At 44.0% G+C, this 17,593-nt stretch overlaps 1 protein-coding gene across 3 annotated transcripts in view; it reads left to right on the top strand.

Annotated features, from left to right (window-relative positions):
- Nucleotides 1-17,593, top strand: part of nalcn (sodium leak channel, non-selective) — a 363,467-nt gene that overhangs the window by 52,419 nt on the left and 293,455 nt on the right. For all 3 annotated transcript variants that reach the window (XM_014163790.3, XM_014163789.3, XM_014163792.3), the window contains 3 exons: nucleotides 7,398-7,481; nucleotides 8,270-8,409; nucleotides 8,516-8,644. In XM_014163790.3, coding sequence (XP_014019265.1) covers nucleotides 7,398-7,481; nucleotides 8,270-8,409; nucleotides 8,516-8,644 — 353 coding nt within the window. The remainder of the gene's footprint in view (nucleotides 1-7,397; nucleotides 7,482-8,269; nucleotides 8,410-8,515; nucleotides 8,645-17,593) is intronic.

The following is a 17,593-nucleotide window of genomic DNA, read 5'->3' as shown; positions in this document are numbered from 1 at the left end:
TGTTTTGTGTAAGACCAGTGGCAAATCATTTGTAAAAATAGAGAAGAGTAACAGCTAAAGTTAACTGCCCCGAGGGACACCGCACTGTGCATGTCTGATGTTAGAAAGACTTCAGTTGAAGAACACTCTTTAGGTTCTATTAGATAAATAACTCTCCAGCCATGTGATAGCAGGGGATGTAAGCCATAGCAAGTGAGTTTCATTAATAATAATTTATGATGAATAAAATCAAAGGCTTGCAGTGAAATCTAACAATACAGCTCCAACTATCATTGTATTATCCAATTATTTTAACCAATCATCTAAAATATGAGTCAAGGCAATACAAGTTGAGTGCCCTTCTCTATATGCTTGCCTAAAGTCAGTTGTTAACTTGTTCTCTGAAAAATAGTATTGTATTTGGTCAAACTCAATTCTCTCCATCATTTTACTAAGAACAGGCAGCAAACTGATTGGGTGGTTGTTAGAGCCAGCAAAGGGAGCTTTACTATGTGTCTTGGAACACAATTCCCATTATGCACTTTAGTCTATACCTATCCCACGTGTCAAATTATTAAAGGGATAATCCAGTCAAAATAAAATCTAACATGAAATACAGTTGAAGTTGGAAGTTTACATACACTTAGGTTGGAGTCCTTAAAACTCATTTTTCAACCACTCCACAAATGTCTTGTTAAAAAACTATAGTTTTGGCAAGTCGGTTAGGACGTCTACTTTGTGCATGACACCAGTAATTTTTCCAACAATTGTTTACAGATAGATTTGGGGATAGTTTAACCAAAATATGCCACAAGACCTAGAATTACCTTATTCTTATCCCACAAAAAAGGTTCACTGTTAATACGCTAACTTTTTTGATGAATTTAAGCAAAATTCCCCAAATTCCCGGGCCTTCCCATGGAAATTTTTGGAAAAATTCCGTAAAGTTTACGACCCTTTGCAACCCTACTCTGGAGAAGAAAGTAGACGAGCTCAGGGCGAGGATCTACTTCCAGAGAGACACCAGAGACTGTAACATACTCTGTTTCACGAAATCATGGCTCTCTCCGGATATACAGTTGAAGTCGGAAGTTTACATACACTTAGGTTGGAGTCATTAAAACTTGTTTTTCAACCACTCCACAAAAGACTTGTTAACAAACTATAATTTTGGCAAGTCGGTTAGGACATCTACTTTGTGCATGACACAAGTAATTTTTCCAATAATTGTTTACAGACAAATTATTTCAGTTATAATTCACTGTATCACGATTCCAGTGGGTCAGAAGTTTACATACACTAAGTTGACTGTGCCTTTAAACAGCTTGGAAAATTCCAGAAAATGATGTCATGGCTTTAGAAGCTTCTGATAGTCTAATTGACATAATTTGAGTCAATTGGAGGTGTACCTGTGGATGTATTTCAAGGCCTACCTTCAAACTCAGTAGCTCTTTGGGTGACATCATGGGAAAATCAAAAGAAGTCAGCCAAGACCTCAGAAAAAAATGGTATACCTCCACAAGTCTGGTTCATCCTTGGGAGCAATTTCCAAATGCCTGAAGGTACCACGTTCATCTGTATAAACACCATGGGACCACGCAGCCGTCATACCGCTCAGGAAGGAGACGCGTTCTGTCTCCTAGAGATGAACGTACTTTGGTGCGAAAAGTGAAAATCAATCCCAGAACAACAGCAAAGGACCTTGTGAAGATGCTGGAGGAAACAGGTGCAAAAGTATCTATATCCACAGTATAACGAGTCCTATATCGACATAACCTGATAGGTCGCTTAGAAAGGAAGAAGCCACTGCTCCTAAACCGCCATAGAAAAGCTAGACTACGGTTTGCAACTGCACATGGGTACAAAGATCGTACTTTTTGGAGAAATGTCCTCTGGTCTGATGAAACAAAAATAGAACTGTTTGGCCATAATGACCATATATTGAAGCAACATCTCAAGATGTCAGTCAGGAAGTTAAAGCTTGGTCGCAAATGGGTCTTCCAAATGTACAACTTCCAAAGTTGTGGCAAAATGGCTTAAGGACAACAAAGTTAAGGTATTGGAGTGGTCATCACAAAACCCTGACCTCAATCCTATAGAACATTTGTGGGCAGAACTGAAAAAGCGTGTGCGAGCAAGGAGGCCTACAAACCTGACTCAGTTACACCAGCTCTGTCAGGAGGATTGGGCCAAAATTCACCCAACTTATTGTGGGAAGCTTGTGGAAGGCTACCCAAAACATTTGACCCAAGTTAAACAATTTAAAGGCAATGCTACCAAATACTAATTGAGTGTATGTAATCTTCTTAGCCACTGGGAATGTGATGAAAGAAATAAAAGCTGAAATAAATCATTCTCTCTACTATTTTTCTGACATTCCACATTCATAAGATAAAGTGGTGATCCTAACTGATGTAAGACAGGGAGCTTTTTCAAGGATTAAATGTCAGGAATTGTGAAACTGAGTGTAAATGCATTTGGCTAAGGTGTATGTAAACTTCCGAGTTCAACTGTATATATTTTGTGTATTTGATAACCATATTGTTTTGTTATCACAGGGTCCCATTCAGTCAGAAAATATGTCAATAGCAACTCACAAATTCTCCCATCCAACTTCCAACTACATCAGTGGGCCATTCAAGTTTTTTTGGAGCTCTGCAACAGAATTGATAAGGCCTGCTTTGTATTAAATAAGGCCCGCTTTAAATGACATGCAGCTTGTAAGAGATTCATAAAGCCTTCATAAACACTACATAAATGTCTCAAATAATTTATAACTGTATGTCATGCACAATAAAGGGTATTTAAATGTGGCATTGCTGTGGGACAAATGTGACATAACCCACTATGTCAGATATGATGTAAACCTGTGCTTTATAAAGGGTGGCATAAGCACTGCTTCGTAAAGGCTTTATCAATCATATTAAATATATGCTTCACAAAGCATGTATAACCTTGTCATAAATCTTGGTAGAGCATTGCAGTGCTAGGATAGTGGGTTCGATTCCAGGACCACCCTATGTAAAAATGAATGCACGCATGACTGTATGTCGCTTTGGATAAAAGCGTCAGCTAAATGGCATATTTGCTTAATTGTTTTGATCTTAATTTTCTGATGGTTTTGTTTTTCCAGGTTTCGGGTTTCCCCCATTTTTTTCCCCCCAGATTTTTCCCCACGTATTTTTCACACTTTCTTTTGTAGAAAAACAACACAAATAGATTTTCTGTTTTTACAACAATGCTTAAACCGCATCTGGGGACCACTTTTGAGGTCTAGGAAAAATCTAACAAAATTAGATTTTTGAATATAGTTACCCTTTTAATTCAGTGCCCATGCACTGTAGTTTGGTTAGCGGTGTTTCTGTAGCGCAGTAAGCGCACATGGGATGGAGTTCGCTAATCAAATGACCACTTGTGGTGCCACTGGACAGCAAAACATTTGTAAGTTAACCTTTATTTATTGTCATTTTTTGTTTGTTGTCGTTAAGTGTTGAGTTACACTACCGGTAAAAGTTTTAACACCTACTCATTCAAGGGTTTTTCTTTATTTTTACTATTTTCTACATTGTAGAATAATAGTGAAGACATCAAAACTATGAAATAACCAAAAAAGTGTTAGACAAATCAAAATAGATTTTATATTCCAGATTCTTCAAATAGCCACCCTTTACCTCGATGACAGCGTTGCACACTCAATAAAGGCCGGTGTTATAAAATACATATTTTTTTGTCATACCCATGATATATGGTCTGATACCACGGCTTTCAGCCAATCAGCATTCAGGGCTCAAACCACCCGGTTATAATTAAAAGTGTCAATAAATCGATTAGAAACGTTCTGCTGATTTTGGAAGGTTCTCTCATGATCTACAGGTTACAGTAGGGTATGAGAGATATTTAGATGGGTTGATGGACCTGTGTGTGTGTGTGTGTGTGTGTGTGTGTGTGTGTGTGTGTGTGTGTGTGTGTGTGTGTGTGTGTGTGTGTGTGTGTGTGTGTGTGTGTGTGTGTGTGTGTGTGTGTGTGTGTGTGTGTGTGTGTGTGTGTGTTTGTCAGAGACAAGATGATATTTAGCAGTCCTTCCTAAGACTACCGCACCAGGTATTCCTCTTGTGTTCCAATGCTGGAGACCAGGGCTTGATTACAACCTGTTACAATGGCGCCAACATTTTGTGGCTAATCTTTCAGCGTGGGAGTGGATGAATGTGTCAAAGACCTGACTGGTATGGTATGGCTTGTTATAGTGTTGAGTTTGTGTACTGAGGAACATGTAACTCGGTTCCAGAAGAAAGCCACTCTCAATTTCCTTACGCTGGTGGTTTTCATGGATTTTCGTAGCTGTGCTATCTAGTGAAACCCATTCCCCCTGGCTTCAAGGGAGAAAAAAACAGGCCCTACCTTCCAGCTAGCTAATTAGCAAAGGACATAGCTAACTAGCTAGTGTCTCCACCGAGAAGAAGAAAGACTACACCCTTTAAATCTGTGGTCGATGTGTGTCGCGCTTCTGGGAAAACTATGCGTAAGAGTTAGAAACAAAATCTCTTTATTACCAAGACGTTGGACCGATACGACAGGTGAACAAGACACGTGGGGGAAAATGATGTGGGAGATGGTTGGTTGGTAGATTAAGCCAATGAGTAACGCGCCGGGAGATTATCCCAGGACTCTGTATTTGCTAGCGAAGGCCATGTTTGATGTTTGGTCCACCAGACCTTCCGCACATTTGTGCAGAAGTTTCTGAGAACGAGAATTGGTGTAATGTGACCAACATGACTTCACTTAAGAGCGTATGCCATCCTTCAACACAGTATGTCACTGTTAATAAAGCACATGTTAATATAATATACAGTATAGTGGGTTATGTCACATTTGACATAGGTGATAATGTCACACTGTTATGCCATGTTTATGTAGTAGCTTTTTTTCACCTTTATTTAACCAGGTAGGCCAGTTGAGAACAAGTTTTAATTTACAACTGCGACCTGGCCAAGATGGAGCAAAGCAGTGCTGCACAAACAACACAGAGTTACACATGGGATAAACAAATATTCAGTCAATACCACAATAGAAAAGTCTATACACAGTGTGTGCAAATGTAGTAAGATTAGGTAGGTAAAGCAATAAATAGGCCATAGTGGTGGAATAATTAGAATTTAGCAATTAAACACTGGAGTGATGGATGTGGGGGTGACCAGTGAAATATACCTGCTGGAGCACATGCTACGGGTGGGTGCTGCTATGGTGACCAGTGAGCAGAGATAAGGCGGGGCTTTATCTAGCAAAGACTTATATATGACCTGGAGCCAGTGGGTTTGGCGACGAATATGAAGCGAGGGCCAGCCAACAAGAGCATACAGGTCGCAGTGGTGGGTAGTATATGGGGATTTGGTGACAAAACGGATGGCACTGTGATAGACTACATCCAAATTGCTGAGTAGAGTGTTGGAGGCTATTTTGTAAATGACATCACCGAAGTCAAGGATCGGGAGGATAGTCAGTTTTACAAGGGTATGTTTGGCAGCATGAGTGAAGGATGCTTTGTTGCGAAATAGGAAGCCAATTCTAGATTTAATTTTGGATTGGAGATGCTTAATGTGAGTCTGGAAGGAGAGTTTACAGTCTAACCCGACACCTAGGTATTTGTAGTTGTCCACATATTATAAGACAGAACCGTCCAGAGTAGTGATGCTGGACGGGCGGGCGGGTGCGGGCAGCGATCGGTTGAAGAGCATGCAGTTGGTTTTACTTACATTTAAGAGCAGTTGGAGGCCATGGAAGGAGTGTTGTATGGCATTGAAGCTCGTCTGGAGGTTTGTTAACACAGTGTCCAAAGAAGGGCCAGAAGTATACAGAATGGTGTCTGCATAGAGGTGGATCAGAGAATCACCAGTAGCAAGAGCGACATCATTGATGTATACAGAGAAAAGAGTCGGCCCGAGAATTGAACCCTGTGGCACCCCTATAGAGACTGCCAGAGGTCTGGACAACAGGCCCTCCGATTTGACACACTGAACTCTATCTGAGAAGTTGTTGGTGAACCAGGTGTGGCAGTCATTTGAGAAACCAAGGCTGTTGAGTCTGCCGATAAGAATGTGGTGATTGACAGAGTCGAAAGCCTTGGCCAGGTCGATGAATACAGCTGCACAGTATAGTCTTTTTTCAATGGCGGTTATGATATCATTTAGGAACTTGAGCGTGGCTGAGGTTCACCCATGACTAGCTCGGAAATCAGATTGCATAGCGGAGAAGGTACGGTGGGATTCTAAATGGTCGGTGATCTGTTTGTTAACTTGGCTTTCGAAGACTTTCAAAAGGCAGGGTAGGATTGATATAGGTCTGTAACAGTTTGGGTCTAGAGTGTCTCCCCCTTTGAAGAGGGGGATGACTGTGGCAGCTTTCCAATCTTCAGGGATCTCAGGTGATATGAAAGAGAGGTTGAACAGGCTTGTAATAGGGGTTGCAACAATTGTGGTGGATAATTTTAGAAAGAGAGGGTCCAGATTGTCTAGCCAAACTGATTTGTAGGGGTCCAGATTTTGCAGCTCTTTCAGGACATAAGTTATCTGTATTTCGGCGAAGGAGAAATGGGGGAGGCTTGGGCAAGTTGCTGTGGGGGTTGCGGAGCTTATGACCGGGGTAGGGGTAGCCGTAGAAAAATGCTTATTGAAATTCTCGATTATCGTAGATTTATAAGTGATGACAGTGTTTCCTAGCCTCAGTGCAGTGGGCAGCTGGGAGGAGGTGCTCTTATTCTCCATGGACTTTACAGTGTCCCAGAACTTTTTGGAGTTTGTGCTACAGGATGCAAATTTCTGTTTGAAAAAGCTAGCCTTTGCTTACCTAACTGCCTGTGTATATTGGTTCCTAACTTCCCTGAAATGTTGCATATCGCGGGGGCAATTCGATGCTAATGCAGTACGCCACAGGATAATTTTGTGCTGGTAATGGGCAGTCATGTCTGGAGTGAACCAAGGGCTATATCTGTTCTCAGTTCTACATTTTTTGAATGGGGCATGCTTTTTTAAGATGGTGAGGAAAGCACTTTTAAAGAACAGCCAGGCATCCTCTTTTGATGGGATGAGGTCAATATCCTTCCAATATGCTCGGGCCAGGTCGATTATAAAGGCCTGCCCGCTGAAGTGTTTAGGGAGCGTTTGACTATGATGAGGGGTGGTCGTTTGACCGCGGACCCATTATGGATGCAGGCAATGAGGCAGTCATCCTGGTTGAAGACAGCAGAGGTGTATTTAGAGGGTAGGTTGGTCAGGATTATATCTATGAGGGTGCCCGTGTTTACCCTATGAAGGCATTCTGAAGCCTTCATAAGCTGAACGTAATTTAAAGTGTGACCGAAACATTTAAATGGCATTGATCTCACTCTCTGTTTCCTCCGCCTGTTTCTTCCCCCCTCCATCCAGGGTGATAACTCATACGTCAAGGATCGCTGGTGTATGTTTGACGGCTTCATGGTCTTCTTCCTCTGGGTGTCTCTGGTGCTTCAGGTACAAATGTTGCACCTTTATTTTATTTTTTACCGTTATTTTACCAGGTAAGTTGACTGAGAACACTTTGTCATTTACAGCAACGACCTGGGGAATAGTTTCAGGGGAGAGGAGGGGGATGAATGAGCCAATTGTAAGCCGGGGATGATTAGGTGGCCGTGATGGTATGAGGGCCAGATTGTGAATTTAGCCAGGACACCGGGGTTAACACCCCTACTCTTACGATAAGTGCAATGGGATCTTTAATGACCTCAGAGAGTCAGGACACCCGTTTAACATCCCATCCGAAAGATGGCACCCTACACAAGGCAGTGTCCCCAATCACTGCCCTGGGGCATTGGGATATTTTTTAGACCAGAGGAAAGAGTGCCTTCTACTGGCCCTCCAACACCACTTCCAGAAGCATCTGGTCTCCCATCCAGGGACTGACCAGGACCAACCCTGCTTATCTTCAGAAGCAAGCCAGCAGTGGGATGCAGGGTGTTCAAAGTTCACGCTGTGTGTGTGTCCAAGACCTTGGTGAAATACATCTTTGTTTTCTTTAAAGTAGTTTGTGCCCTGTGTGGGCGGATTTTGCACTTTTGGGACTATTGTATTGGTTCCATAATTCCAAACAATTTAAATGAAGTGCACGTAACGTATTTCAAAGAAAAATAAATACAGATTTAACACAGGTCTGGTGTGTTAGTACATGTGTGCATGTGTGTGTGCGTTTGCATACACTTTACAACAGTGGTCTTCCAGGTACAGCACCTGTTTCAGTTCACAGCCTTCCCTCTCTCACCCAGGTGTTTGAGATAGCGGATGTTGTTGACCAGATGTCTCCCTGGGGCATGTTGAGAATCCCCAGAGCCCTCATCATGATCCGAGCCTTCAGGATCTACTTCCGCTTCGAGCTGCCACGCTCACGCATCACCAACATCCTCAAGTACGTAGGGTTTTATTAGGACGGGACGTTACCTGCGTCGGTTTGTGAAATATAATTTGAATTGGAACTCTATACTTGGTTAATGTAAAATGTTCTCTCTGTTTAGGCGATCAGGGGAACAGATCTGGAGTGTGTCTATATTCTTGCTCTTCTTCCTCCTTCTGTATGGAATTCTGGGAGTTCAGATGTTTGGAACGTTCAATCATCACTGTGTTACCAACGACACAACGAATGGGTAAGGGCCTCCATTTACAAAATGATTGGTGTATGAGACATTTTTATCTTTGGTATCAGTGGGATAAACATATGTAGGCTAACCTGACTGTGTGTATGCAACTTGTGACAGTGTGTCTGTCAATTTGGCGGTGAAATATGTCATGGTGCGTGTCTGTTGTACCGAGAACCAGTCAGCTCATCCAGATCTTCATCATTGACACTCTGGTCGGCGTTGGCTTTTTGTTCAAGAGTTTTGGTTTGGGCAAAGGGTTGAAGTTAATTAAACTATGAGGTGATGTATGCCTTTCATCAGTAGTCCATCAGTCTAAACCATGGAGTTGGATTAAGGGCGCACTTGGCCCAAAGACGTTTTTAGCATGGGCAGCACCATTGAAGTAGTCAACTAGGTGGGACATGCTATGGGTTAAGAAAGGATCATAGAATTCCATCCAGGTCGGCAGGGAGATCATTACATCACCACAGGTGGCAGTAAATCATCAACCTTGGCTTTATACCTGTTCAGACTATACACACTCCAGCGCAGTAGGTGGTGGTATGCATCTTTTCAGTTTATTTATGATCTGCCAATACACTCATAGGACAAGAAATTGACAAATTGAGATAGCTCTTAATGGCGTTGCCCATGTTGTATGCATCTGTGTAAGTGAGTTTGTATGCATCCATGTGAGTTTATTTGTGCTGTGTGCATGGTGTTTAATATTTGTATACAGATGATGAGTAAGTAGTGAGGAGGAGAACAGAAACCCCAGTGGGGGAACAAAAGAAGCCATCACCATCACAGTTAGAGCTGCGAGAGAGAGCGAGCCATAATCATTAACATCCTGTATTGTCTGGGATTTATATTTAAAGCCTTTACTCTGCCATCGATCTGTCCATCTCCGCTTGTTGACAAGTGCTCTCCTGCCCCAGGGGACACTGCATACATTGACTACTTTCAGATTAAATAGAAGGCACATAATTACATTTCACATTAATAAATCCTTCCCCTTTACATTTACATTTACATTTCCGTAATTTAGCAGATGCTGTTATCCAGAGCGACTTACAAATTGGTGCATTCACCTTATGATATCCAGTGGAACAACCACTTTACAATAGTACATCTGTCTTTTTTGCGGGGAGGGTTAGAAGGATTACTTAATCCTATCCCAGGTATTCCTTAAAGAGGTGGGGTTTCAGGTGTCTCCGGAAGGTGGTGATTGACTCCGCTGTCCTGGCATCGTGAGGGAGCTTGTTCCACCATTGGGGTGCCAGAGCAGCGAACAGTTTTGACTGGGCTGAGCGGGAACTGTGCTTCCGCAGAGGTAGGGAGGCGAGCAGGCCAGAGGTGGATGAATGCAGTGCCCTTCTTTGGGTGTAGGGACTGATCAGAGCCTGAAGGTACGGAGGTGCCGTTCCCCTCACAGCTCCATAGGCAAGCACCATGGTCTTGTAGCAGATGCGAGCTTCAACTGGAAGCCAGTGGAGTGTGCGGAGGAGCGGGGTGACGTGAGAGAACTTGGGAAGGTTGAACACCAGACGGGCTGCGGCGTTCTGGATGAGTTGTAGGGGTTTAATGGCACAGGCAGGGAGCCCCGCCAACAGCGAGTTGCAGTAATCCAGACGGGAGATGACAAGTGCCTGGATTAGGACCTGCACCGCTTCCTGTGTGAGGCAGGGTCGTACTCTGCGAATGTTGTGGAGCATGAACCTACAGGCTTGGGTCACCGCCTTGATGTTAGCGGAGAACAACAAGGTGTTGTCCAGGGTCACGCCAATGCTCTTAGCACTCTGGGAGGAGGACAGAATGGAGTTGTCAACCGTGATGGCGAGATCATGGAACGAGCAGTCCTTCCCCGGGAGGAAGAGCAGCTCCGTCTTGCCGAGGTTCAGCTTGAGGTGGTGATCCGTCATCCACACTGATATGTCTGCCAGACATGCAGAGATGCGATTCGCCACCTGGTTATCAGAAGGGGGAAAGGAGAAGATTAATTGTGTGTCGTCTGCGTAGCAATGATAGGAGAGACCATGTGAGGATATGACAGAGCCAAGTGACTTGGTGTATAGCGAGAATAGGAGAGGGCCTAGAACTGAGCCCTGGGGGACACCAGTGGTGAGAGCACGTGGTGCGGAGACGGATTCTCACCACGCCACCTGGTAGGAGCGACCTGTCAGGTAGGACGCAATCCAAGAGTGAGCCGCGCCGGAGATGCCCAACTCGGAGAGGGTGGAGAGGAGGATCTGATGGTTCACAGTATCAAAGGCAGCAGATAGGTCTAGAAGGATGAGAGCAGAGTTGAGAGAGTTAGCTTTAGCAGTGCAGAGAGCCTCCGTGACACAGAGAAGAGCAGTCTCAGTTGAATGACCAGACTTGAAACCTGACTGATTTGGATCAAGAAGGTCATTCTGAGAGAGATAGCAAGAGAGCTGGCCAAGGACGGCACGCTCAAGAGTTTTGGAGAGAAAAGAAGGGATACTGGTCTGTAGTTGTTGACATCGGAGGGATCGAGTGCAACTTTGAGAAGGGGTGCAACTCTCGCTCTCTTGAAGACTGAAGGGACGTAGCCAGCGGTCAAGGATGAGTTGATAGGTGAGGTAAGGGAGAAGGTCTCCGGAAATGGTCTGGAGAAGAGAGGAGGGGATAGGGTCAAGAGGGCATGTTGTTGGGCGGCCGGCCGTCACAAGTCGCAAGATTTCATCTGGAGAGAGAGAGGGGAGAACGAGGTCAACGCATAGGGTAGGGCAATGTGAGCAGGACCAGCGGTGTCGTTTGACTTAACAAACAAGGATCGGATGTCGTCAACCTTCTTTTCAAAATGGTTGACAAAGTGGTTTAGCCACTGTATTTGTGATTTGGTTTTTATTGGGCTAGTTTTTGTCAATCCCCCTGATGTGTATGTTTAAGTGGGGTGCTTATGTAATAATAATAATTACACTTTTATAGCGCTTTTCATTACAGACAGAATCTCAAAGTGCTTGTTAATATAGGCTACAACAGTAGCTAGATCAAGTCTGTTTGAGTGCTTCTTGAAGCCTCCAGATGGGCAGGCGCAGTCATGAGAGGATCTGGAAGCTAGATGGTCACCGGAGGTGATGGTCAGGTCAGCATGTCCAAGGGCAACCAGGTAGGCAGGCAGCTCGATGTCATCAAGACATCTCCGCCATCTGCAGATTCTCTGTATTTGGACTCTGTGATGAAGTTTAAGCTCCCCACAGAGTACAGCCCACTCCTTACTTCAGTTTCCTCCTGAGTACCAACTCTGCATGCATACCCTCCTCTTGGATCACCGTCAGTGGAAACCAACCCAAAGTCAGTAGGTGTAATTCAAATGAAAACACACAGCGGCTAGCTAGCATTATGTTGACAACACTGATTTTCATCCATTTATGGGCAGGAGTCAAGACTTGCTCTGCACTCATTTAGTTATTGTACAAATATTGACATAAAAACGCTTGCGTTTGATTAAAACCTCTTACATCTAGACGTTCCACTAGCGGAACACCACTCCAATATCCAATGATAGGGCGTGGCGCGAAATACAAACTCCTCGAAAACCCGAAAACCTCAATTTTTCAAACATAGGACTATTTTATACCATTTTAAAGACAAGACTCTCCTTTATCTAACCACACTGTCCGATTTCAAAAAGGCTTTACAACGAAAGCAAAACATTAGATTATGTCAGCAGAGTACCCAGCCAGAAATAATCAGACACCCATTTTTCAAGCTAGCATATAATGTCACAAAAACCAAAACCACAGCTAAATGCAGCACTAACCTTTGATGATCTTCATCAGATGACACTCCTAGGACATTATGTTATACAATACATGCATGTTTTGTTCAATCAAGTACATATTTATATAAAAAAACTGCTTTTTACATTAGCATGTGACGTTCAGAACTAGCATTCCCACCGAACACTTCCGGTGAATTTACTAAATTACTCACGATAAACATTCACAAAAAACATAACAATTATTTTAAGAATTATAGATACAGAACTCCTTTATGCAATCGCGGTGTCCGATTTTAAAATAGCTTTTCGGTGAAAGCACATTTTGCAATATTCTGAGTAGATAGCTCGCCATCACGGGCTAGCTAATTTGACACCCATCAAGTTTGGCACTCACCAAACTCAGATTTACTATAAGAAAAATTGGATTACCTTTGCTGTTCTTTGTCAGAATGCGCTCCCAGGACTTCTACTTCAACAACAAATGTTGGTTTGGTTCCAAATAATCCATTGTTATATCCAAATAGCGGTGTTTTGTTTGTGCGTTCAAGACACTATCCAAAGGGTAAAGAAGGGTGACGCGCGGACGCGTATCGTGACAAAAAAAATCTGAATATTCCATTAACGTACTTCGAAGCATGTCAAACGCTGTTTAAAATAAATTTATGGGATTTTTCTCGTAAAAAAGCAATAATATTCCGACCGGGAGACGTCCTTTCCGTTCAAAGACTCAAAATCTAAAATGGACCCTTCACGTGCACGCGCGCCCGTCTCATTGTTCTCAGATCGACCACTTACCAAATGCGCTACTGTTTTTCAGCCAGTAACTGCAGAGTCATCATTCAACGTTCTGGCGCCTTCTGAGAGCCTATGGGAGCCTCAGAAAGTGTCACGTTACAGCAGAGATCCTTTGTTTTGGATAGAGATGACAAAGAAGGCCAAGAAATGGTCAGACAGGGTACTTCCTGTACAGAATCTTCTCAGGTTTTGGCCTGCCATTTGAGTTCTGTTATACTCACAGACACCATTCAAACAGTTTTAGAAACTTTGGAGTGTTTTCTATCCAAAGCTACTAATTATATGCATATTCTAGTTTCTGGGCAGGAGTAATAACCAGATGAGATCGGGTACGTTTTTTATCCGGCTGTGAAAATACTGCCCCCTATCCATAACAAGTTAAATATGTACAGAATTGACATGAGCTCTCTGCCTAGGCTGCCACTAGGCGCCATGGCAACTATAAAACCTTTAGACATGTCTTATGCGGGTTAGTCTAATCTCTAACAGGCCATATGCCTTTGGCAGAAAGTCACAGACTCCCTCTCCAGTCATTCACACAGAGCAGAGGGGATTTGTATTGAGATTGAAAGTGAAATGGGCAGGAGGAATTTGACTGGGGTGGGTATTTGTGTGTGGATGAAATAGGGCTCCTGGATGTGCAGACAAAATGGGTTTCTTCACCTATTCCATATGAGAGATTATTCACATTGACCTTGGCCTTTTGGTGAATTGAATGAAACATCTTGTGAAATATGTAAATTAGTCCTTATTGTGCGTTGGTATCTCAGGCTCTTTGGGAAGAGTAGTTATGTCTGGTTAAAGTTAATATTGGAATTGCCAGGGACTAGGGCTGTGCGGGGACCGTATTACCGCCACACTGGCAGTCATGAGTCATGGCCGCAGTAAAATTTCACGTGACCGTTGAGTCACGGTAATCTCCTTTTATGCACCCAGGACATGCGTTGGCAGTATCCAACTCACTAATGGCCCAGTTCTCAGGGTTCTATTGTCCTTCTAACCACTCTGACATTAATGCAATCAAAAATCACATCAATCACTTATCATCAAAACAGTATTGTGCTTTTAAAACTCACCTCACTGTGTTTGATCAATTTGAAGAAAGAAGTTCAACAACAGCTTGACACTGAGTGGAAAATATGGTCATTGTGGATGTTGTTTCAAAGCCTAACAACGAAATGGACAGCGCTTTCTAAGGTGATGATTAATTCATAACACCCATATACATATTAGAGCTTATACATATGCATAGGCCTATATATGAGCCCAAGCCTAAAATAATTTATTTTTGAATAATGATTGTGCCATTTGTTATACAATACATATTCTACAGCATATTACTCACCGCAAAAAAAAAATATTTTGAAAACTGATTAAAGATGTCTTTAATTGGTCTAGCCTATATTCCAAAATTAAACCAATTCTAGTAATTGCCTTTTAGTGTGGACTGTATTATTATGCATACTGGATGGACTAGTTACCTTATGCTAATATCTAAAGTTTCTATTCATGATTCTGGGAGAGAACGTATAGGCCTAGGTGATGCAATTGGTTCATTGATTGTCGAGGGCGGCTTACAGAGTTAGCCTACAATAGTGAATTTGATTTTGAATAGCCTAGTAGTAGGGATTTTTTTATTATTTCAATAATTAATAGGGTGACACATTAGACTACCTTAGTGATGGCTATTGAACAGTCTGATAGCCTTTATCATTCTCTCTCGGCCCCAGCTTTGGATGCACCTGTACTGACCTTGCCTTCTGGATGATAGAGGGGTGAATAGGCCGTGGCTGTGGTGGTTGATATCCTTGATGATTTTTTTAACCTTCCTGTGACATCAGGTGCTGTAGGTGTCCTGGAGGGCAGGCAGTGTGCCCCCGGTGATCCGTTGGGAGACCGCACCACCCTCTGTTGAGCCCTGTGGTTGCGGGTGGTGCAGTTGCAGTACCAGGCGGGGATACAGCCCAACAGGCGCTGTTGCGCTTTCTTCACCACACTGTCTGTGTGGGTGGGCCATTTCAGATTGTCAGTGATGTGTACACCGAGGAACTTAAAAAATAAATAAAAATAAATAAATGTTTGTTTCATTTTATTATTTTCATTGTATTTATTTGAAAAAAATCCCCCTTTTTTATCAGTTTTTTTGGTTTCAGTCTTGTCTCATCGATGCAACTCCCGTACGGACTCAGGAGAGGCGAAGGTCGAGAGCAGTGCGTCCTCCGAAACACAACCAGCCGCTCTGCTTCTTGACACAATGCCCACTTAACCCGGAAGCCAGCCACACCAATGTGTCGGTAGGAACGCCGTACACCTGGCGACCGTGTCAGCGTGAACTATGCCCGGCCCGCCACAGGAGTCGCTAGTGCGCAATGGGACAAGGACATCCCTGCCGGCCAAACCCTCCCCTAACCCGGATGACGCTGGGCCAATTGTGCGCCGCTCCATGGGTCTCCCGGTAACGGCCGGCTGCGACAGAGCCTGGCCTCGAATCCAGAATCTCTAGTGGCACAGCTAGCTCTGCGATGCACTGCCTTGGACGACTGCGCCACTCGGGAGGCCGACACTGAGGAACTTGAAGTTTTCACCTTCTCCACTGCGGTCCTGTGGATAGGGGCGTCCTCCCTCTGCTGTTTCCTGAAGTGCACAATAAGCTCCTTCGTTTTGTTGACGTTGAGGAAGAGGTTATTTTCCTGTCACCACTCCGCCAGGGCCCTCACCTCCTCCCTGTAGGCTGTCTCGTCATTGTTGGTAATGAAGTCTACTACTGTTGTGTCATCTGCAAATTTGATGATTGAGTTGGAGGCCTGCGTTGCCACGCGGTCATGCGTGAACAGAGAGTGCAGGAGGGGACTGGGCACGCACCCTTGTAGGGCCCCTGTGTTGAGGATCAGCGGAGTGGAGGTGTTGTTTCCTACTTTCACCACCTGGGGGCGGCCGATCAGGAAGTCCAGGACCCAGTTGCACAGGGCGAGGTTCAGACCCAGGGCCCCAAGCTTAATTATGAGCTTAGAGGGTACTATGCTGTTGAAGGCTTAGATATAGTCAGTGAACAGCATTCTTACGTAGGTATTCCTCTTGTCCAAATAGGGGGCAGTGTGCAGTGCGATGGTGATTGCATCGTTCGTGGCTCTATTGGTGCGGTATGCAAGTTGAAGTGGGTCTAGAGTGTCAGGTAAGGTTGAGGTGATCCTTAACAAGCCTCTCAAAATACTTCATGATAACAGAAGTGAGTGTTACTGGTGGCGATAGTCATTGAGTTCAGTTACCTTTGCTTTCTTGTGTACAGGAACAATGGTGGACATCTTGAAGCAAGTGGGGAGAGCAGACTAGGGCAGGGAGAGATTGAATATGTCCGTAAACAAGACAGCCAGCTGGTCTGCGCATGCTCTGAGGACGCGGGTAGGGCTGCCGTCTGGGCCGGCAGCCTTGCGAGGATTAACACGCTTAAATGTCTTACTCACTTTAGTCACGGAGAACGAGAGCCCACAGTCCTTGGGTTCTGGCCATGTCGGTGGCACTGTGTTATCCTCAAAGCGGGCGAAGAAGGTGTTTAGCTTGTCCGGGAGCAAGACGTGGCTGGTTTTCCCTTTGTAATCCGTGATTGTCTGTAGATCCTGCCACATTCGTCTCATGTCTGAGCTGTTGAATTGAGACTCCACTTTGTCTCTGTACTGACATTTTGCCTGTTTGATTGCCTTACGGAGGGAATAACTACACTGTTTGTGTTCAACCATATTCCCAGTCACCATGCCATGGTTAAATGCGGTGGTTTGCACTTTTAGTTTTGTGCGAATGCTGCCATCTATCCACAGTTTCTGGTTAGGGTAGGTTTTAATAGTCACAGTGGGAACAACATTGCCTATACACTTCCTGATGAACTCAGTCACCGTGTCCGTGTATTCATCAATGTTATTATCAGAGGCTACCCAGACCATATCCCAGTCCGTGTGATCAAAACAATCTTGAAGAATGGATTAGACCAGCATTGAATAGACCTTAGCATGGGTAGTTTCTGTCTCTAGGAAGGGAGGAGCAAAATGGAATCATGATCTGATTTGCCGAAGGGAGGGCCTTGTAGGCATCCCGGAAGAGGGAGTCGCACTGATCGAGCATTTTAGCAGTGCGAGTACTACAGTCTATGTGTTGCTTTTGCTTTGTTAAGATCCCCATCTACAATAAGTGCGGCCTCAGGATATGTGGTTTCCTGTTTCCACAAAGTCCAATGTAGCTCCTTGAGGGGCATCGGCTTGAGGGGGAATATACACGGCTGTGCCTATAACTGAAGATAATTCTCTTGGGAGGTAATACGGTCTGCATTTGAGTGTGAGGTATTCTAGGTCGGGTGAACAAAAAAACATACTTTTCTCTACATTATGACAATCACACCATGAGTAGTTAATCATGAAACATACACCACCACCACCTTTCTTCTT

The sequence above is a fragment of the Salmo salar genome, chromosome 21 (genome assembly GCF_965601325.2).
Source record: "Salmo salar chromosome 21, fSalSal1, whole genome shotgun sequence".
Classification (NCBI taxonomy): domain Eukaryota; kingdom Metazoa; phylum Chordata; class Actinopteri; order Salmoniformes; family Salmonidae; genus Salmo; species Salmo salar.
The sequence above is the reverse complement of the archived record's forward strand: the minus strand, read 5'-3'. Positions and strand labels throughout refer to the sequence as shown.